The 21,303-nt window shown below is 36.6% G+C and overlaps 2 protein-coding genes across 2 annotated transcripts in view; both read right to left on the bottom strand.

Moving 5' to 3' along the window:
* RAMP3 (receptor activity modifying protein 3) overlaps positions 1-21,303 on the bottom strand; it is a 72,922-nt gene that overhangs the window by 21,865 nt on the left and 29,754 nt on the right. The window contains exon 3 of the mRNA XM_026702316.2: positions 20,976-21,105. Coding sequence (XP_026558101.1) covers positions 20,976-21,105 — 130 coding nt within the window. The remainder of the gene's footprint in view (positions 1-20,975; positions 21,106-21,303) is intronic.
* On the bottom strand, positions 9,076-15,511 carry LOC148124097 (uncharacterized). Its single transcript, XM_087915903.1, is given in 3 exon segments — positions 9,076-9,248; positions 9,251-9,844; positions 15,427-15,511. Coding segments are annotated over 3 exon segments (852 nt in total).

The following is a 21,303-nucleotide window of genomic DNA, read 5'->3' as shown; positions in this document are numbered from 1 at the left end:
CACAACTACGCTGGCTGTCACAAGAGCCCTGACCAGACTGTTTGTCACGCATGGCCTCCCTGACACTTTGATATCTGATAATGGCCCCCAGTTCACCTCTTGTGAGTTTGAAGTTTTCGCAGCCAACCTGGGCATAAGGCATGCCCTCACTGTCCCATTTCACCCTGCAAGCAATGGGATGGCTGAGAGGGCTGTTAGGTCTGTAAAGGAAGCCTTGGTAAGGTTTGGCCAAGTAGATTGGCACTCCAAACTGTCCACTTACTTGCTCACCCAGCATACAACTCCATGCACCACCACCACCAAGTCCCCTGCAGAACTTTTAATGGGCAGACGCCTTAGGATCACACTGGACACGTTGCACCCCCATTATGCCCCTGGCACCCCTCTAGGCTCTGACAGCCATGCCAGGGGATTCACCCTGCAAGACCTGGTTTATGCCAGGAATTATGCAGAGAACCCTCTATGGATGCCAGGGCAAATAGTTTCAATTACAGGGCCCAAGTCCTACAGGATCCCCCTGGAGGACGGTCGAGTATGGCACCGGCACATAAACCAGCTAAGAAGATGTTGGGAAAGAGCTGCCGTTGACTCCCAGGGCCCGCCAGATGCACCAGTCTACCAGCCAAATGCTGAGGCCTACCCGCCGAGCAAACCGGTCTACCCAGCAATTGCGAATGGTTCCCCGACAGATTATCTGGTCTACCCGCCAAACCGCAAGCCGTTCCCGTGGCAAGCTGATCAGAGGGACCTACCTGGTCAGCAGCCGGACACTTGAGCAAGGGCGTCAGAAGACCAACGTCGACCTCCTGCAGCTTCAAGCGAAACCCCAGAGGCAAGAGACTCCTTGCAAGCAAGCGAGTCCCCAGGACTGCGGCGATCCAGCCGTGAGCGAAGGCGGCCTACCCGGCTGCAGGACTACGCATGCTCCTGGCCAGGGGAAAGGAGTGTTGTGTTCATAGACTGACGGCAGTCCTCACTCCGGTCCGCCGCCCGTGCGGAAGCGCCGACCGCTCCCATTGGCTGATGCCGTTTGACAGCCGGCTATAAAAGGAGCTGTCAAACGGCATCAGCTGTTGCCGCCAGTTGACTGCCAGTTACTCCGGCAGCTGCAGCAACCCTTTATTCAAGTGAATAAAGCCTTTAAAAGTCGAGCCTGTGTCCGTCTCATATCTGCCGCCGCTCTACAACAGTCCTCATTTTCTGGATCCCAAGCATTTACATCCAGTGGATCTTGAACTACAGTCCATAACCCTTCTCTACACAGAAGTAGACTGCATTTCATAGACCAGGAAACATAGTTTGTTCCATCCAACAGGGTTATCAGTGATAGGCTTGTTGAAGTGTCTTGTGCCATCTTTACCAGGACAGTAAACCACAATTAAACAGTAAACATCTGTCTGTATACAGTACTGTGCATTCACACTAACTCTCAGTTATCTGAGCCTGGTATGGCCTGGGCCTATAACCAGTGTTGAGGTAATTCCCCGTTAGGAGAATGAGTGCATACAGGGAGACGTAGTGAGAGTAATGTTGAATAACACACACACAGCACACAGATACACTGTACAGTAAATGTAGGTTTTTACTTCCAATAAACGTTTAAGCACAGTCCAAGATAAGCATTCCAAGTCATTCACAGGTAGGGCAGTCAGTTTTCAGTTCAGGGATAATCCAAATATCAAAGTCCAGTATCAAAAAACAGTTCAGTAACAGACTTACATCAACTATTAGTAACAGTCATTAGGAGGAACGGCAACTCTCTCCAACAGAAAGGAACAGAGAGACTGAGACTAAACAACCCAGATTTCTGGCTCCATCTTATGGCCGTTTGAGAAACCACACCCAATTACAGTTTTAGTATTCTCTTAAAGGCATAGTATTAAAATGTCTGTCCTAGTTTATATATTTTCAACCCAAATAACTGTTAGGTGACTTACATTCCTAGCAGGAATGAACTTTCTTTGTTTCAGTACAGTGATATGTTAATATGTAGGTATATGATCTCCATATAATTAAAGCTTATCAACATTCTATTACTCAGATAGCTTGAAGTATTGAAAATAAAGAACTGAAAAAATGATAACTCTTAATTTCAATTTAGAATGTAAACATTATAAACATAACACATTAAATTGAACATTACAAAAATAACTACTATCACTCACCCAAAATATTGGTTGTATGATATTGGTTTCAATTATAAGCTAATTATTTAATATTTAAAAACTCAATTTATTGTAATTCTTTCTCCATGTGTGTGTGTGTGGGGGGGTGTAGTAACAAAATAATGGATATTAGACATACAGACAAGCAGGCAGGCAGGCAGGCAGGCAGGCAGACAAAGAAAAAAAGATAGACAAATACCTGGAAAATTAAGAAAAGAATTAGTAGGGGTAGGGAAGAGAGGAGGGGAGGTGGTGGTGGTGATACTTAGTAGTAGTAGGGAAGAGAGGAGGAGGGGAAGAGAGGAGGAGAGTAGTAGGGAAGAGAGTAGTAGTAGGGAAGAGTGGTGGTGGTGATATTTAGTAGTAGTAGGGAAGTGAGGAGGAGGGGAGGTGATGGTAGTGATACCACTTTTTAAACATTTGCTAATTTGGGGTATTTGTGGACATTCAAGATCACTTAAAATCGCATGCTATAATTGTTTTGGTTTCTGCTTCATAATAGAGTCTTTCAGGCAATAAGCAATATGGAAATAATGAACCTGAAATTCTTCAGATTTTTAAAGAATTTCTAAAATAGTACCTTTGAATGCACTAAACTATATCATTAGATATTTACCTCTGTGGTTACAGCTTTTCATAAATTTCCCCCTACTATATGAGAACTGCTTATAGATTAAAACCATGCCTCAGTTAATTCCTATGAATTTTATATGGGTGCCATCATAAATGAACTCCTGAAAACTATCTTTCAAAACCTGAAGGATGGCTCTAAATCATAACTTCATCTAATTCCATAACCCCAGATGATTTCTGTAATATTCCTTTCACTTTTAAACTATACTCAGTTGTTACGTACACTGCAATTGAGAACTCTATTAGTAAGCAATTAGTATGGGATAATAAAATAGAGGCATGTAAAAGTTGAAATAAAATATTTACTCTCTAATCACAAACAAGCCACCTCTTATCCACATAACATGGAATTTTTTATTTATATATTCAGCACCATAACAGTTTAATTCAATCAGTTACATCTTTTAAGAGAGAAGTATCATTATTATTGTAGCACCTAAAAATAATTCCAAAAGTAGAGCAAGCTTACTAGCTTTATTCAAGCATAAGCATGTCCCACATCAGTTTAAAGACGAATTGATGAAAAAAATCCATTACAACTCAAATTCCAAAGGGAACATTATCAAGTATATCAGCTATTTTAGTTTTTTCCAATTTATGGCTATGATTATCCTCTTTGGAATTGGACCCAGACAGTCTGACTACATTTTTTAAATCTCACAATTTCTAACCATGATGTGAAAAAACACACTAAAAGAGCAATGTGCTTTCCTATGTGATGTGTTTCTCAACAGTAGGCACTTCCTAAAGAAAGGCAGAAAAAAATTAACAGGATATGGCAGCTGGCTGTTAGCCAGAGAATAATGATAAAGGGCACTAAATTCCCAGGAGCAGTAGAAACCACTGCTACTGAGAAAATGCATAAGCTCCTTTTTTTAAAAAAAGGGGGGAATAAATGAACTTGCCTTCCAATTCCTAAGTTTACAACCGAAAATAGTATTTTTTAAAAAGAGAAATTTTAAAGAACATTGTTAAGTATTAGCATATATACTCTATATGCTATACTGCTAAATAATAGCTATGCAAATTGGGTAGAAAGAAATATAATAAGTTTTAACCAAGAGAATGTAAATAATTTTAAATGCATTTCATGAAGGGGTACTTGGGGATGAAAAATACACTGTTTTCTTGTGCTTAGAGAACTGCTTGGACATTCAAAATTACTCTGAAAAGCCAGAAACAGCTGCAATAATAGGCCTAGGAAGAAGAATGTTTGTTTCTAATCTATTTATAATTGTACTTTACAATTCACAATTGTCTAATTTGACTCAAATATTTATTGTACTTTCCAGCTTACAGTACTTATCATAAAATCAATCAACATCCTAAATACTTTTCCATAGTACTGAAGAATTTTACCAGCTAGGACAAAACAGAATTTAATGTACAATCTTCGGCTGATTTCTTTTCTCATGGAATGAAATCATAATATCCCGCAAATCAACCTAATGTAACTAAACATTTTTACTTTCAGTGTTCCAGAGGTAGGAGTCCTACATTTTGAAAATGAAACTTAATCATTTTTAAGCTACCAGAAGTTTAAGATCATGAAATTAGTTCATAAGTTTTTTATTTAAAAAAAACCTTTTATATTTCTGTTTAAAACATTCATTACCAACCATTCTGACTTTAAGCAATTCAAATTATATTTCTTTCCTCCTTTTGTGATATGGATTAAATTAATTTAGTGTACTTAGGATTCATGTAAGACAAAAGGCATAAGCTACTTCTCCATTAATAATACTTCATTGATAATTAATAGAGAATAATACTCCTCAATTAATGAAAGCAAAATTATTCCTGAAAATTTGAATACAAAAGTAACAAAAATTAAGTAACCATTAGACACACAGAATAATATTAATTCAATAATATAGCTCTCACTTCAATTTCCGTATATCTCTTAATCCACACCTACTACAAACCATTTTAGTATTAACTATGCAGCATGGTAAGTCAAGGCAGTATTTAACAGATTTCTTACAGAATGAATTTCACCAACATTTCACATTTAATTATATTTATTTGGCAATAGGTTCTTCGGGCAGAATTTATTCTTAGATCAATAAGAATATTTGTCATTAAATTCTTTCAATAAATTTTCTTCAGTTTAAAGAATTTTAGATATACTTACAATGGAAGTTAAAAGTTAAAGCAAACACCAATTAAAATTGTCCAAGAAAAAGTATTTCCTTATTGGAACATTCCTAACTTTGATTTCCCCTTATCTGGTGCTAAAACTTTCTTATTGTACAGTACAAATATATTCTTCTAAAACATAATAAAATAAAAGTTAATATATCATTTTGCCCCTGTACAAAATAAAGTATCTGGCAAGTACTAAAAATAGCAGCTTATTCCAGTTTCGTTAGGAAAATGGTTTGAAACTTCGGCTATTTTTATCTTTTAGTGCAAAGAGAATTGAACTGAAATGTCCAAAAATATGACCTTCCTCAGAGTTCCTATATAAAACCACTCTGTTTCACCTCAGCAAATTTGTCATCTTCTGGATTAAATGGCTTTTCAGTACTTTTAAAGATTGAGAGCAACCACCTGGAAAATATTTATCGTTTCCTTTCTTTCTTAGAAAATATCAAGTGATCAGAAAAAAAGCAGAACAGCCATTCAGCTGTATCATTCTTTGGTAACTAAAAGACTTATCTTTTGCCCAGGCATATATAATTTATTTTTCATCATTATAAACTAATGAAAGTATAAAATAACATTAATAGTTTCCAAATTTAACTCAGACTATGGAGGGGAAATAATATGTGTATGGCAAAAAGTTGTGTCTTTCTGCAGAAATGTTTAACCACTAAAGGAGGGAGGCATTAGTATTTTTTTCATTTAAGAAGTGTTTAGCTAATGAATTTTTAAACTATGTTTTCTAATATAGGGCTTATCTATGTTTTCTAATATAGGGCTTATTTTTTTCAATGCAACAACACAACCTGGTAACATTTTCTTTGACTTATGGTCTCATTATATTGCCTCTGGTTCACAGCCTACATCAACCTAAAGTATATTTGAGACAATTTGGCAGTAGTTACAATCTAGCAGGCTTTATTAACAATATAGTTATATAATACAACTTCACCCAACAACAATTGGCCACTTTATGCCACTGGAAGGATGCCCTTTTCCTTCCAGATGCTGGGAACTGGTTTCCATGGTTTGTCATGAAAATAGGCTTAGTGTCATTTCAAAAAATCATTAAATTTATGTTTACACAGCAGGATTAATGCTATCTTGAGAGCAATTATTCTAGAGCATAAAATACTTGATTTAAATTGGAGAAGAGAACCAGGTACTGCCAGCTAGTTTCTATCACCACGTTAGTTTCTATCACCACTGAGTATAAGTTTTTTTTACTGCTTCTGCTAACAAGCTTTTTGCATATATTTATATTTTTATTACCGGTAGTTTTAATACTGGGGAGGATGGCTTTATTTTGTTTACTGTATTCTTGCCCTGTGGCTATCTTTCAAGGTCTTTCTGTCCACCAAGATAGCACTGGACTCACTAGTTGCAGCACAACTTCAAAATGGAACTCAGTTATCAGTTGTTTTTCACCTGATGTGCCATTTCTATGCCTGCATTATTTACTTGTTTGTTTGTTTATATTTTGAGTTCTAGACTACCTATTTCCCTCAAGCAAGGATTCCGGACAGTGCAAGGAAGGATTCTGCACATCCTGGTAATTGGATAACTTGCACCATCTTCCAAGACATGCAGTTTTCCAGACACCTGCTTACTCTCCTCTAAACCTACCACACATGAGCAAAATTGGTGACTGTTTTTCCACCAGTGGGAAACACTTGTTGGGAGGATAATTAAACTGGGGGAATCTACCAATCACTTTTCTTAATCTTTTCCAAATTAAAGAGCCAATAAAGACTCCAGGGTAAAAAGCTGGAGATTGTGAGTTCTAGTTCTGCCTTAGCCATGAAAATCAGCTGGATGACCTTAGGCCAGTCACTCTCAGTCCACTTGTGGGAAAAATAGGAGGAAGGTGTGTTGGATTAGCTTTCTGCTTCAAGCTATTTGTAAAAATAATAAAAGTGGGATACAAACAAATGATGCTAAGGATAAAAGGAAGGCTTTCTTTCTGTGGAAAAATAGAGCTCAGCAGTGGGAAAATAGTTTAAGTAATTTTCTATCTGTGAGCTCTAGTTTGGTTGCAAACAGTACACTGAATTCAACTGAAACAAGTGATATCTTTTTATTTATTTTATTTTTATTTATTTATTTTTATTTATCAATTGCTTACAAGATAAAAGGTATAAGTTAAAAACATAGTTATGAATACATGGATACATATAAGAAAAATAAAAAAAAATAAAAGAAACAATAGGACAGGGATGGTAGGCACATTGGTGCGCTTATGCATGCCCCCTAAAGACCTCTTAGGAAAGGGGTGAGGTCAATAGTAGACAGTCTAAGGTTAAAGTTTTGGGGGTTTGGGGAAGAAACCACAGAATCAGGTAGAGTATTCCAGACATTGACCACTCTGTTGCTGAAGTCGTATTTCCTGCAATCAAGTTTGGTGTGATTAATCTTGAGTTTGTATCTATTGTTTGCTCTAGTGTTGTTATGGTTGAAGCTGAAGTATTCATTGACAGGTAGGACATTGCAATGTATGATTTTATATACTATACTTAGAACGGACCGAAGGCAGCATAGTTCTAGGTTTTCTAGGTCTAGAATTTCGAGTTTGGTAGCATAATGTATTATGCAACAAGTAGAGGAGTAGAGAACTCTTCTTGTGAAATATTTCTGGACTTTCTCAACTGTATTAATATCAGATATGTAATGTGAGTCCCAGACTGATGAGCTGTATTTGAGTATTGGTCTAGCAAAAGGTTTGTATGCTCTAGTTAGTAGTGTAATATTACCAGAGAAAAAGCTACATAAGTTTAGGTTAACAACTCTTAACACCTTTTTGGCTATGTAGTTACAGTGGGCTCTAGCACTTAGGTCATTTGAGATGAGTACTCCAAGATCCTTGACAGATCATCAACAAGATGATAATTGGATCATCAACAAGGTCTTTATTATTCAGCCTGTATTTTATTTTCTGATATATTTTTTTTGCCAATATGTAGGACAGATCATTTATTTGTTGAGATTTGAAGTTGACATTTGTTTGACCATTCTGATATATAGTCGAGGTCTTTTGAAGGGTACCAGTATTGTCTGTAGTGTGGAATAGCTTTACATCATCAGCGAAGAGAACACAGTTGCTCTTAATATGATCACAGAAGTCATTTACGTAGAGTATGAAAAGAGTTGGTCCTAGAACACTGCCTTGGGGGACACCACTGTTGACAGGTACAGAATTTGATAGGACGCTCCCAATTTTGACCATTTGTTGTCTGTTTGACAGGAATGCTTCTATCCAGTTATGCAGGTGTCCAGAGATACCATAAGATTTTAGTTTTAGGAGTAGTTTGTCGTGTACCACTGAATCAAAGGCTTTACAGAAGTCTATGTAGATTGCGTCTACTGCTTTACCCTGATCGAGTTGTGTAGTCCATATATTTTTGCAGTGTAAGAGTTGCAGATTACATGATAGTTTTTTCCTAAAACTAAATTGTCTATTAGAGAGTAGGTTGTTTGTTTCTAAGTGAAGGTTGATGGATTGGTTAATAATTGATTCAATGACTTTACAGGTGACAAAGCATTAAGAGATTGGTCTGTAATCTTCAACTAGGCTGGGGTCTCCCTTTTCGAAGATGGGGATGACTGTGGCTTGTGACCATAGTTTTAGCAAGGAGCTGGTCCTGAAAGATTTTTCAAAGATTATGCTTAGAGGTTCAGCTATGGCAGTGGGTAGTTCTTTTTAAGAAGTAGGCATATATTCCATCTGGTCCAATAGATAGAGATGGTTTTATATTGCGCAGTGCTTTTTCAACAATGTCTTCTGTAAAATTGATATGTATTAGATCATTGTAGTTGTCTGTGGTTTGACTAGGAAATACTGGGCATGATCCATTGCTTTTTACAAATACTGAGCCAAAGAAGGTGTTAAAGAAGTTGGCTTAATAGTGTCGTCATTGCAGTCTTTACCATTAGGTCCTTTCAGGGGTGGGATGGACCTTGAATCTTTTAGTTTGTTGTTTATAAAATTGTAGAAAGCGCGGGTGGAATTGGTGCATAGAAGGTTTTCTTCTTGTTTCATGTGATAATTGGTGCATTCAGTTTTTATCTGGTGGCATACATTTTTGCATCGGCTTTTGAAGTTGGCAACATGACCAGATTTGTTTTTCTGCCGAAGTTATTTCTTTTCAGATTGAAGCTTCCTTATTGTTTTGGGTAATTTGTTTTTTCTGGTTTCGGAAGATGTTAATGGTACATATAGTTTGATGATTCTTTTGACTTCAAGTAAAAATATGTTGTAATGGTCTTCAACAGTATTGCATCCAGAGACTAGAAATTGCCAATCAAGGATGAGAGATCGTTGTTTACAAGATCATAGTTGCCTTTTCTGAAGTTATAATTGGGGATTTCATCGTTGTGATTTTTGTGTGGACATATATTGAGACAAAAGTCAATCATGTTGTGGTCACTGTTGGAAAAGGGTTCTTTAATTTGTATTCTGTAAATTGAATTCAAACTATTGCAGAAGATGAGATCGAGGAAGTTGTTAAGTCTAGAGTTGTTGATTACTAGTTCTTCTAGGCCCAGATTTGTTACTACATTGTAGAAGGTTGCATGTGTGGGTTCAGTTGTACATTCGTTAAGGGTCCAGTTAATATGAGGTACATTGAAGTCACCAAGAAAGATAAAAGTGTGTGGGTAGGATGCTGCCCATGTTAGTAGTGTATTTATCTTATTTACATGTTCGATGTCATAATCAGGGGCTCTATAACATAGTAAGAACCGAAATGTGATATTTAAGGACAGTTCGCAGACAATGGTCTCAGGAATAGCAAGCTCCTGGGTAACTTGGATGTTTTTTAGATGTAGGGACTTTTTATAAAAGATAGCAACACCACCTCCTCTATGGATTTCATGATCTGATCGGTAAAAATGATAATCTCTTACTGTGGTAATGGAGTCAGGGAGAGATGCATTGAGCCATGTTTCACAGATAAATACAATGTCGAATTTAGCCTAATTTAGTAAGAGGAGAAATTCGGGTATTTTATTTACAAGGCTTCTTGCATTGAGTAGCTTGCATTTAAGGCCAGTTGTGGTTGGAATAGAGGTAGTTAGGGGCGTGCATGCCTAGTTTTGAATGATGTTGGACTGGATGGAGTGGGGTTGGATGTGGAGTTGTGGGTTGTGTGGCTTTCTTTTGATGCAATCAGCTCTGTAGTCAATGTATAGATCCTTTTCTCCATTGTCTAGATGGTTTTTGAGTTCTGCACGGAGTTCATGGGAGCGGATTCTTTGCAGTATGGAAAAGTCTGGTCTTGAGCGAAGTTTTTTGTGGTTGGGATTAGTTTTTGCAATGGCATTTATTGTCTGAATGAATATGCGTTTGCTGGATTCTTTTGCATACAACTCTACAAAATCTTGAGGCCACAGAGCTGTCATTGTATTTGTACCCATGGCCATCTCTGGTTATTTCAGTGATATCTTCAGGAGAGATGTTTGTTGTATTAGAGTTGCTTATATCATGAACTTTGGTGATGTCATCTGATTCGTTGGTGTCTTCGAGACCAAATAAGATGGCATTTGGACGTTTCTTTTCACGTTCCATGGTGTCTCTGATGAGTAAGGAGATATTATTTGTGGAATTATTTGAAGGGATAGTAATTGCTTATGGCTGTGGTTTGGTGGTTATTTTGGTTGTAGTTGTGACTGTAGTAGAGGTAGTGGTTGTGGTTGTTGTGGGATTTGATTTTGAGCTGATAGGTACTCACTTATCTGTGCTGTATTTTTTTTTCACGAGAAATTAGGCTTGCTTGTATAGTTGTTTTAAAACGTGTTGCTAAGCATTCTTCTATTGAGTGAGTGAGTGATTGTATGTTTTCAACTCTGTCAGGTAGGGTATTCAGTTTGATTAGCTTAGGAGAACATGATGGACATAGAAAAAAGAATGTATCTGAATTTTTAATCTATCAGCTAGGTTTTTGTTTGCATTTAAGCAGGCAGGGTGGGCTAGATTATTGCATACCTGGCTTTTGATGTAAATTTAGCTTTCATTGATGGTTATCTGTGGCTAACTAAATAACAATACTATGACTTATCAGTTAAAAGTATAAAATTTGAGTTTTCAGTCAATCAGAATAGAGCTGGAAGGAACCTTCAAGGTCTTCTAGTCCAACCCTGCTCAAGCAGGAGACCCTGTATCATTTCAGATCAGTGATTGTTCAGTCTCTTCTTAAAAACCTCCAGTGATGAAGCACCCCAACTTCTGATGGCAAGCTGTTGCACTGGTTAATTATTCTCACTGTTAAAAAGTTTCTTCTCTCCTTGATTTGTTTCTATCCACTGTTTCTTGTTCTTCCCTCTACTCTACTAGGACTCCAACACTGTTATTGTTTTTGAGCCAAGCTTCACCTAATCTATATTTGTACCTTTGGTTTTTCCTGCCAAAGTGTAAAACTTTGCTTTTCTCCATATTAAATTTCATTTTGTTGGATGGGGCCCGTTGTTCAAGTCTGCCAAGATCTTTTTGAATCCTGAGCTTGTCTTCTGGGATGTTGGCTATTCCTGCCAGCTCTGTGTCATCTGCAAATTTAATGATTTCACCTTCAATTTCTTCATCTAAGTAATTTCTGAAGTTATTGAAGAGTACTGGGCCAAAGATGGAACAACTGCTGCATTAAAAATAGATAATATCTAGAAAATCTCCCATAGTAGCCTGTGGGGAAGTTTTCTCATTTCCCAAAACCTTCAGATGACTCACAGTATTTGACAGCTATCACTGCAAGACTTCTTTTCTAGTAATTTTGCAACTGTTCCTAAATTCTGGTAGTGAAAACAAAAGTCACATGTGAAGGTTGTAACTTTCCCCCCCTTTCTCAGCAAGAGAAAAAGTTGCTGGCTGATAACACATGGATTAAAAGCAATGAAGTATCTCAGGCAGCTTAAAGATAATGTATTTATTATGGCATTAGCTTTTGTGGACTATTAACCACTGTAAGCCTCATAAGATTCACTTCTATTACAGCAGAGCAGACTAAAAAAAGCTATCCCCTAAAAATTATTAAAGAGCAGTGAACTGAAAGAGCTGGAAGAAAAATGGTGTCTAGTTCAAAAGCTGCTGAATAAATCTTGAGGGTTTTCAGCAAACATGACTGGCTTTTAATAAAGGTGCCTTATGAATCAATAGAGATGGTTTGTAGGAATCTACGGTACTGTGGGGATCATCTGCACAACATTGTCATATTGTACATGTCATATTGACATCATCATAGAGTAATACAGAAACCTGTGACAGGATTGCATTTTAGGATAAAATAGAAATTAATATTTAATTTTGGAGATAGGGAACATTTTTTTCAATGTAACAAAATCGTATCAGAGCAAATACCCGAAGAAAATGGTAATACAAATAATCCAATATTTAAATTTTATGGAGTCAATCTATCAGTATGGTTGCTAACAATCAACAATAACTTGATGGCACATAATAATCAGTCAACTATTTTTAAGCATCTTATATAAAATTACTTTCTTGAGTTTAAATATTCATAGATACTAGTTTTTTTATGAGCCTATATACTCTAAAGAAAACCTTTTTCTTCAAAAATAAAACTGCATCATTATATAAATTCCAAAAATTTTCTGCAGCCTAGTTTGCAGAAAATTTATATATTTCAATCAAGTACATTCTATAAATAATAAATTATTTATAATCTATCTATACTAAACTTTCTGTCATTAAAAGTCATAAGAGGCAAAATAGAAGAGATAAGTACCTAACAGTTTTCATGAGGTCAATAGTATTTCATAACTCTTATATGTGAAGTAGGACAGGAGAAAACAGGTGCTAACAAGCTTTAAAGCTAACATTTGGCACATTCAAACTGTTATTGTTTTGTTATAATCGATTCGGCCTAAAAATAGTTTCTGAAACCATCACTGCTAATAATCTCAACTTAAGACCACAATTGACTCCAAAATTTATGTTGCTAAGCAAGATAGTTGTTAAGTGAGTTTTGCCCCATTTTACAACTTTTCTTGCCACATTTGTTAAATGAATCACTGCAGTTGTTAAATTAGTAACACAGTTCTTAAGTGAGTCTGTTTTCCCCATTGACTTTGCTTGTCAAAAGGTTGCAAAAGGTGTTCACATGACCTTGGGACACTGCAGTCCACATACATGTGAGTCAGTTGCCAAGCACCCGGATTTTGATCATGTGACCAGGGGATGCTGCAACAAGCATAAGTGTGAAAAATGGCCATAGGTCACTTTTTCTGTACCATTGTAACTTTGAATGGTCACTAAATGAACTGTTGTTAGTCAAGGACTGTTGTTAGTCCCCCAATTTTTATCAATCTTAATTACTATTATTCATTGCAGTTATTCATATTTTCATAAACACAATGATTTAGATGACAGTGACACAAATTTTTTTGTATGTTTTAGTTTTTTATTTCTAGATAATCCTACACTTTATTTCCATGCACGTATCCATACAGTTAATGGCTGCCAGCCAGAAAGGACTGCAGGTGAATTTTGCTGGCTTTTAAGCAAGCTACATGTCTCTAGCATGCTTCTTAAAATGAAGCCTTTTCTGAGATCCTTCTCAATTCTTCCTATAACAGGTATTATGCTTAGAAAAAGCTATTCCACTTCTGGATTGCTTTTCCCAAGAGGACACTATCACTTTAAAACCTGAATTTTGAACAGTTTGAATCCAGTTAACTCTGCTGCCCTTGAGAAAGATGAGCTCTAATCAACAACCATTGTTCACTACTAGTGCATTTCTAAGGTTTAATCCACTTCTCCTAACTTGCAGCCCAACAAACTGCTGCCACAGCTAGAGACTTCCAAGAATAAAGACTTCAAAGGGAATATTAAAACAATATAAAATTAAAGAAAAAAGTTTTGCCATTTCAATCTAGTCAGAATTTCAGTTGGCTGCCAAAAGTCATAACTCAGTAATATTTTAGCACTCTGTAGCAAGTGTCCTAAAGGAACAGAGATCTGCATTTGATATACCAATCTCTGCTGATGACTGGGAGATTATCAGTGTTTGTTTACTTCCATGGAACCTGTAGAGAACCTGTCTTTAAGCAATGATTTAGTAAACTCTAGAATTCCTCCCCCTTGGCCCCCAGTCTTGGAAAAGGAGATACAATCCATCATTAAAAGCTTAAAAATCAATAAAGTTTTACCAGCAAAATTATTTAAGAAATTCCCCAATTGGTGTGGTCCAATATCAGCAGGTCTTTTTACACACATAAATAACACCTGCCACATACCAAATGGGTGGAAGGTGGCAATAGTTGTCTCCATATATAAAAAAGGAAATAAAAAGAATCCTAGTAATTATAGGCCCATCAGTCTGATAGACATTGTAGCAAAAATATATATGCTACGTTCCTTTTAAATAGAATTGAAATCTGGTTAGAGGAAAACCATATCCTTGCAGAAGAACAAGCAGATTTTAGGCAAAGCCAACCCACCATGGATAGCTGCTTTGTCTTGAACCAACTAATTGCCAAAGTGGCCCTAATTAAATCATGAGCTTCAAGCCAAGCTTCAAAATTTACAACAGATTTATTAGGAGCTAACATGATGGTATGACCTGTGTGTAGCCGATTCTGAGACATGTAATTCACTGTCACCCTAAATACATACTCTAACATTGCTCTATGCTGATGATATGATGATATGATTTTATTATCGCATTCACAAGTAAGATTATATAGGCTATTAAGAAGATTCAGTTCTTATTGTCAGGATAACTCCCTAACCATTAGTAAATCTAAATAAAAAATCATGAGGTTTGGAAAACATCATCGGAGATATAGATGGCAATTAGACAGTGAACCAATTGAACAGGTTAGCACCTTTGTATATTTAGGCATAACTTTTTCCAAGACTGGATCTTGGGCTTGCCATCATCAACTGAGTACACTTAGACCAAAAGTTCATTTTGAATTTACTGCTTAAATTAAAAAACCATAGTTATCCAGGATCCCTAGTCCCATTAATTAAAGTATACAATTACCCTTATGTTCTTGTATGGAGCAGAGGTTTGGGGTCTATACTCAACCACAGTACTAGAACCAACACAGTCCCAGTATTTGAGATGTATTTTGGGTGTAGTTTTAAGAACATCTGCTCAAGCAGTTAGAGCTGAATTGGGAATTCACACAATTCATGCACTATCCAAAATTAGACCATATAGCTACTGGAACAAGTCAATGAAATGGAGACTGATAGACTCCTCAAGTTATGTCTCCTAGAGCAAATAAAATTACAACCATAAATCTCCTGGATCACCAAACTAACAAATTTTGTAAGAAGCTGTGACCTTCTTGTATCTTGTATAACAAGAGAATGATTTAAAAAAAGAGCTACCCAAAGAATTAAGGATATAGAAACACAAAATGATATAGCTATCCCTAGTAAGGTGGATAGCTTGAAATGGCTGAGCAAACACAAACAAACTACTCAAATAGACAGCTATTTGAAGTTACAACTACCAAAACATCTTACGGAGATATTTCCGCAAGCGAGATTCAAACAGCTTAACACAATGGTCAGATATGGGAGATTCCATTCTATATCCTACAACGGACATCTCTGCATTTGTCGAACAGCAGAGGAAGAAGACCTGGCTCACATCCTATTTGACTGTTGCCTGTATAAGAGAGTGGGAGACAGGTACCTTGGTCAAATGAATGACCCGTTGTGATCCCCATATCAAAAAAACTTACCTTATGTGTGGCCAGAATTTGAAAATAACATTTAACACAGCACAGGACTTAAGCAAATGTGAGATCTGCGTATATGGGACTGATTGGGATAGATTGCAGGGGTGACATAAATGGGAAGGCTAGACAACAAGATAAAAAATGTAACACAACTAAAGAATGTTTTATCAGATATTAAATTAAATTGGTTGAATTTAATACAATTAGAGAAATGGATAAAAAAATGGAAGAAAGATTCAAGGAGAAAGATAGAGTTAACAAAATTTGAAATGATTATAAAAAATATGAGGTGAATTAAGAATATATAGGTAAAGAAAGAATTGGGAAAGTATATAGAATATTAACTGAATTAGAAGAGCAGACAAAAGATTTAAAATTAATTTGGGAATCAGATTTAGGAGAAATATATGATAATGACTGGAAAAATATTTGGAATAGAAAAGTATGTAAGAATATGTCAGTTACAGTTAAGGAAAATGGATATGAAGTGATATGGAGCTGGTACTTAACACTATGTAAATTAAATCAAATAGATATTAAATATACAAATATTTGTTGGAAGTGTGAGAAAGAGGTTGGAACATATAAAGATATGAGGTGGGATTATGATAGTGCACAAAAAGTATGGGACATGGTTTTTAGGGAAATTAGAGCACTTTGAATGTAAATTTAGATATGTCACCAAGGATCACATTACTGTTGCTGGTGAAATGAAAAAGGAATTGATTGTAAATTTGATAGTGGCAGCTAGATTAGTGATGGCTAAATATTGGAGATGAAATTGGGATATTTAAAGAAATGAATGGTATAATGAAATTGGGAGTATGGAAACAAATGATAAGTTAACAATAGAAATTAAATTTTTAAAAGAGATGATTAAAGTAAACAATTACTGTATAATGAAATATGGGAGGATTTTATAAAACCAGTGTTGGTGGAAGGCAAAGGGAATAAACCTACTCAAGAATATATGTTGTTTTGGAAGGGTAAGGGCACAATTGGAATATATTGTATATCTTTAAATTGTTTAAGTTATTTAAGAAATATAAGGGGGGGGGAGGTTTCAGGGCAGTGCTCTGTACTATTTGTATTTTTTTCCTTTTTTGTATTTAGATTTATATGTATTACGATTGTATTATTTATATTCAAAATAAAAAAAATATATCATATTTCATTTTAATTCATATTTTATTCCAATTCCATTTTAAATTGCTTTTATCAAATTTTAGTAATAATTTGTTTTAGAACTCTGCACTTTGATATGGCCCAAGGGCTAATCAATCAATCAATGAAAAGGTGGTGACCTGGCAGTTGCAAAGGATCCTGGATGAAATAGACTATCTGGACACCTTTTAGTCAGAATTCATAGTTATGGGATGGAAACGGCATTGGTCATGCTTGTTGGTGATCTCTGGCAAAAGTGACATAGGCTAGTGGAGCCATTCTTACTCTCCTTGACCTCTCAGATACTTTCAATACCATTGGCCATGATATCCTTTTGGTACAGGGGATGGAGATGGATGGCACAGTTCTGCGCTGGCTTAGCTCCTTTCTCCCTATAAATCAGTATTGATAGGGAGTGAGAGGTACAGCCCTCAGCTGCTACTCTGTAGTATACTGTAGGGCTCAGTACTTTCTCCACTCTTTTATTCAACACCATATGAACATGCTGGGTGAGATCATCCATCACCACAGGTCGAGGTATATATTGTACACTATATATTTCCACTCTTGGTTACCCAAGTGATGCTGTGGCTGCTGCCCACACAATGCCTGGAGGCTGGGGAGGCCTAAATGAGGGAGAACATATTTCAACTGAACCTTGATATGACTGAATGGCTTTGGATACACAGGGCTCCAGGATCTGGGACTTTGTCATCTATGACTCTGGATGGGGTGGTACTGCTCCAGAAAGATCTGGTCTGCAACTTGGGGGTTCTCCTGGGCTTATGATTCCTGTTTGACCACTGGAGCACAACTTTGTGTTGTGCTCCATTTGTGGCCTTTCCTGGATAAGGATTCCCTGTGCTCAATTGTTCAGTCTCTAATGACTCATGACTTCAGTCTCTCATGACTGAACTATTGTAATGCACTCTACATGGGGCTACCCTTAAAGACCATTCAGAAGCTACAGTTGGTGCAGAGTGTAGCAGCATAGTTATTGGCGGGGGCACAAGAATAGCACCTGTCACATCACTATTTCATGAGCTGCCTTGGTTACCAATCTGCTTACAGGTGCAATTCAACGTGTCGGTGATCACTTTTAAAGCTCTTTATGGCATGGGTCTAAATTACTTGAGGGACTGTCTCATGCCACTGGGATTGGCCCGTACCACTCTGGCCATCAGTGGATGCATGCTAAAGGTCCCATCAGCCCAATTATTTTCATTGGCAGTGTCCATGAGGAGGGCCTTCTCTGCTGTTGCTCCTGCCCTCTGGAACACCTTACCCCCAGTCCTCCTATCTTTTCGTAATGTCCTAAAGATGTTGTTTTGCCAGCTGGCTTAAGGCCCCAGTGGAGGCCTTAAGTGCAATGGAGGTCGTTGATTCAGTAATAAAAGATCCCACCTCCCCCACACTCCGCCCCTGCCCTCTGCCATGTGTCTTTGGTTTTAATGTTTGTTCTTAACTTTTTATCTTTTAAATTACATGTAAATGTAAGTCACCCAGAGTTACCCTATAAATCAATTAAGCAAACTTCATTAAGATCTATTCGTACTTTTTTTCTTAGTTTTCATGAAGAGATACTACTAGTATAAGAGGAAAATTATCAACTTCCCAGTCAAATAGGTAAAGGGATTTAAATGCATAAATTTCTTTCAGTCTTCTGTGTATATCATATAGGCTGGCTTCCAAAGTCTGCCAGCACATCAAATTTATCAGCTGTAGTTTAATCTTTACTTTAAATATTTAATGCAAATTGCTGGGCTTACTGTTACTTGGAGTCAACTTTGTGCTTATTTTTATTCTGTGATTCATCATACATAGAAGCAATTCAATCAATATCAGTAGAATTTTTCCAGAGTTCCTTACTCTACCCTAAATGCATTTTCTTGGTTGCAACTTTGGCTAGAACTTTGTAAAAATTTTCTTGAGAGAAAACTTGGAGGAAAGTTACTGGTTCAACTCACTTTAACATATAGATTCATTTCCTCTTGGAAAAAGATCTTTTTTCTGTGACCTCAATCTGGTTTTCAAATACTACTCAACTTTCATAGAACTCTGCAAGAAATTAAACAGATTCCTTGGTCTGGATATACAGGATAATAAATTAAATTTCCCACTACTATTTCAATAACTTTTATAAACCATCTTCTGCCATACATAGTGTAAGATTTAGTTCCACACCTTGATGTTGATTTAATAATATTCTTTTAGTAGACTGCTGCTGAGCCAATGGCACATATTTTATTACAGTCTCTTTTATTGCTTTTGGTGTTCAAGCTCATTTTTCCAATTCTTATCTTACCAAAAGTTGGTCAGTTGAATCTCTTTGCTTCCTACTTACAATTAATCCATCAAAGATCTCTAGGAGCCTAATAACGCTCTTTCATTAAAGGTTTTGGATCTGTTCCTAATAGATAGCACAAAAAACTATGTCCAAATTCAGGAAGAAGGCGGAGCCTCCTCACTGACAGACCATAGATCGTGACTCTCTGCGGCTATGGTCCATGGTCTTTCGTTGGAGAGCCCCGATCATTATGATTAGAGGCTGAAGCTGCCTTGGAGGGGCGGCGGAGTAAAGGGAAGGCACAAGCCAGGTTGAGGGGAGCCACATCTCCCCAACTGGGCTTGGTCTTTTTCCCACCAAAGATGACTGCAGCGGTGGTTTAAAATAGCCACCCCGAAGAGGAGGATTCAGCTGGATTAAGATTTGTGCAGGAGGGAAGAAAGAGGTGGATAACATCTGAACCAGGACAACTGGGCAATACGACTAAACAAAAGTACCCTGGGATTAAGGTAATATGGAATTTTTAAGAAAAGAAAAGTGAACAGCAAAATTACAAAGGGACAGGAAAAAAAATATATATATTTTTGACAGCTAAGTGGGGCTTCGAACCGGGAAAGGAAGAAGCTGGAACTAAAGATTTAACTAAATTGGACTAAAATATTTTGGCAATAAACAGGCATAAAATAAAGCTGGACTTAAGATTGTCAAAAAATAATAATAATAAAGTTTACAAATTGGAGACTGGACTGTGCTGGAATATTGAAGTTCAAAAAATCCTAAATAAAAAAATAGGGGAAAAAGGTGAAGACTTTGTATAATAGAGAGTGCCACCTTTTGACAAAAACTTGAGCTCAAACAAAACGGAAACTTGAACTTGGATGGATATAACATTAAAGAAATATTGAAACGAAGAATCTTAGAAAGTGAAAGCAGAACCAGAATAAAGGAAAAAGCAAGGAAAGACTGACTGTGGGATTGATTGATGTTTTTGGTATAGACCCTGGGCTGGAATAACTGAGAACTTTAGAAAACTGAAAGAAGAAAGAAGGAAAGTAAACGTGTTTTTCTTTGTGGACTTTAACAATCCTAAAATATAAGAGTGTGTAATGATGATATCTCTTTGAGAATAAAAAAATGGAACTTAAAAATATGAGAGAATTATTACAGGAAAGAGGTGACTCAGAGATAAGTCCCTCTGGTTGTAGCTGAAGTCAGATAAACTTTGGTAAATCAGATCCATATGCAATGGTAAGCCAGTTTCCAACTATTTATTCAGGCTATTCTTCTGAAAATTCTGATCATTTGTATTGTTCCTTAAAGTATTAGCATATACCATTTCTTGTTAAATTTAACCAAAACCCAAAATATAATACAGAATGGTTGTACATAATGGAGAGGTTTTGCTATAGGTTCATAAGTCAGGAAAAGGGAACAGCTGAATAGAAAACTGCTGAGCAGATATGCCAGAACTAGTGCTATAGTTCCTTCAACAGTTCCTAAGCTATAGTCAAAGGGGCTTATCTCTGAGCAGACATGTGGTAGAGTTGTGGTAGTACAGTGGTTAGAATGCAGTACTGCAGGCTAACTCTGCCCATAGCCTGAAGTTTGATCCTGACTGGCTCAGAGTTGACTCAGTCTTCTATCTTTCTGAGGTCAGTAAAATGAGGACCCAGATTGTTGGTGGAAATATGTTGAGTTTGTAAACCACACTTTTATATAAGTGTAAGAGCTATTGCTATTGTTATTGCATCTAGAAGTTCCACACATTCTAATAGCTTGTGCTTTGTGCAATTAAGGCTATATTATAATCATTTTTGATAGCGAGTATTTTCCCACATCAAATTATAAATCTTACTATATAAATTCAGTCAGAAGCTTACAGTATAAACTCTGTAAGATTGCACCATTTTGTAGAATCCACTTTGTGCATCATCTCTTCAAAGGATTTTCCACACACTGGCAAGTTCTGTAGCATGAAGGATTCATTGCAGATGATCTGCTGTTGTGCACCTAGAAAACAGAAAAGTTCTGATCAACAAAAGTCAGTTGACAAACAAGTCAGCAACAAAACATGATTATGGCCCACTTTGGAAAAACGTGAAGATTTATAAATATATACATCAAAACAAAGTTCCAATCAAAGTAGACTATTTAACTATTAAATATCTTGTCAGGCCCGTAGCTAAATTTTGGGCTGACACAGTATGG

The sequence above is a fragment of the Pseudonaja textilis genome, chromosome Z (genome assembly GCF_049901715.1).
Source record: "Pseudonaja textilis isolate UNSWEBS1 chromosome Z, rPseTex1.2, whole genome shotgun sequence".
NCBI lineage: Eukaryota > Metazoa > Chordata > Lepidosauria > Squamata > Elapidae > Pseudonaja > Pseudonaja textilis.
The sequence above is the reverse complement of the archived record's forward strand: the minus strand, read 5'-3'. Positions and strand labels throughout refer to the sequence as shown.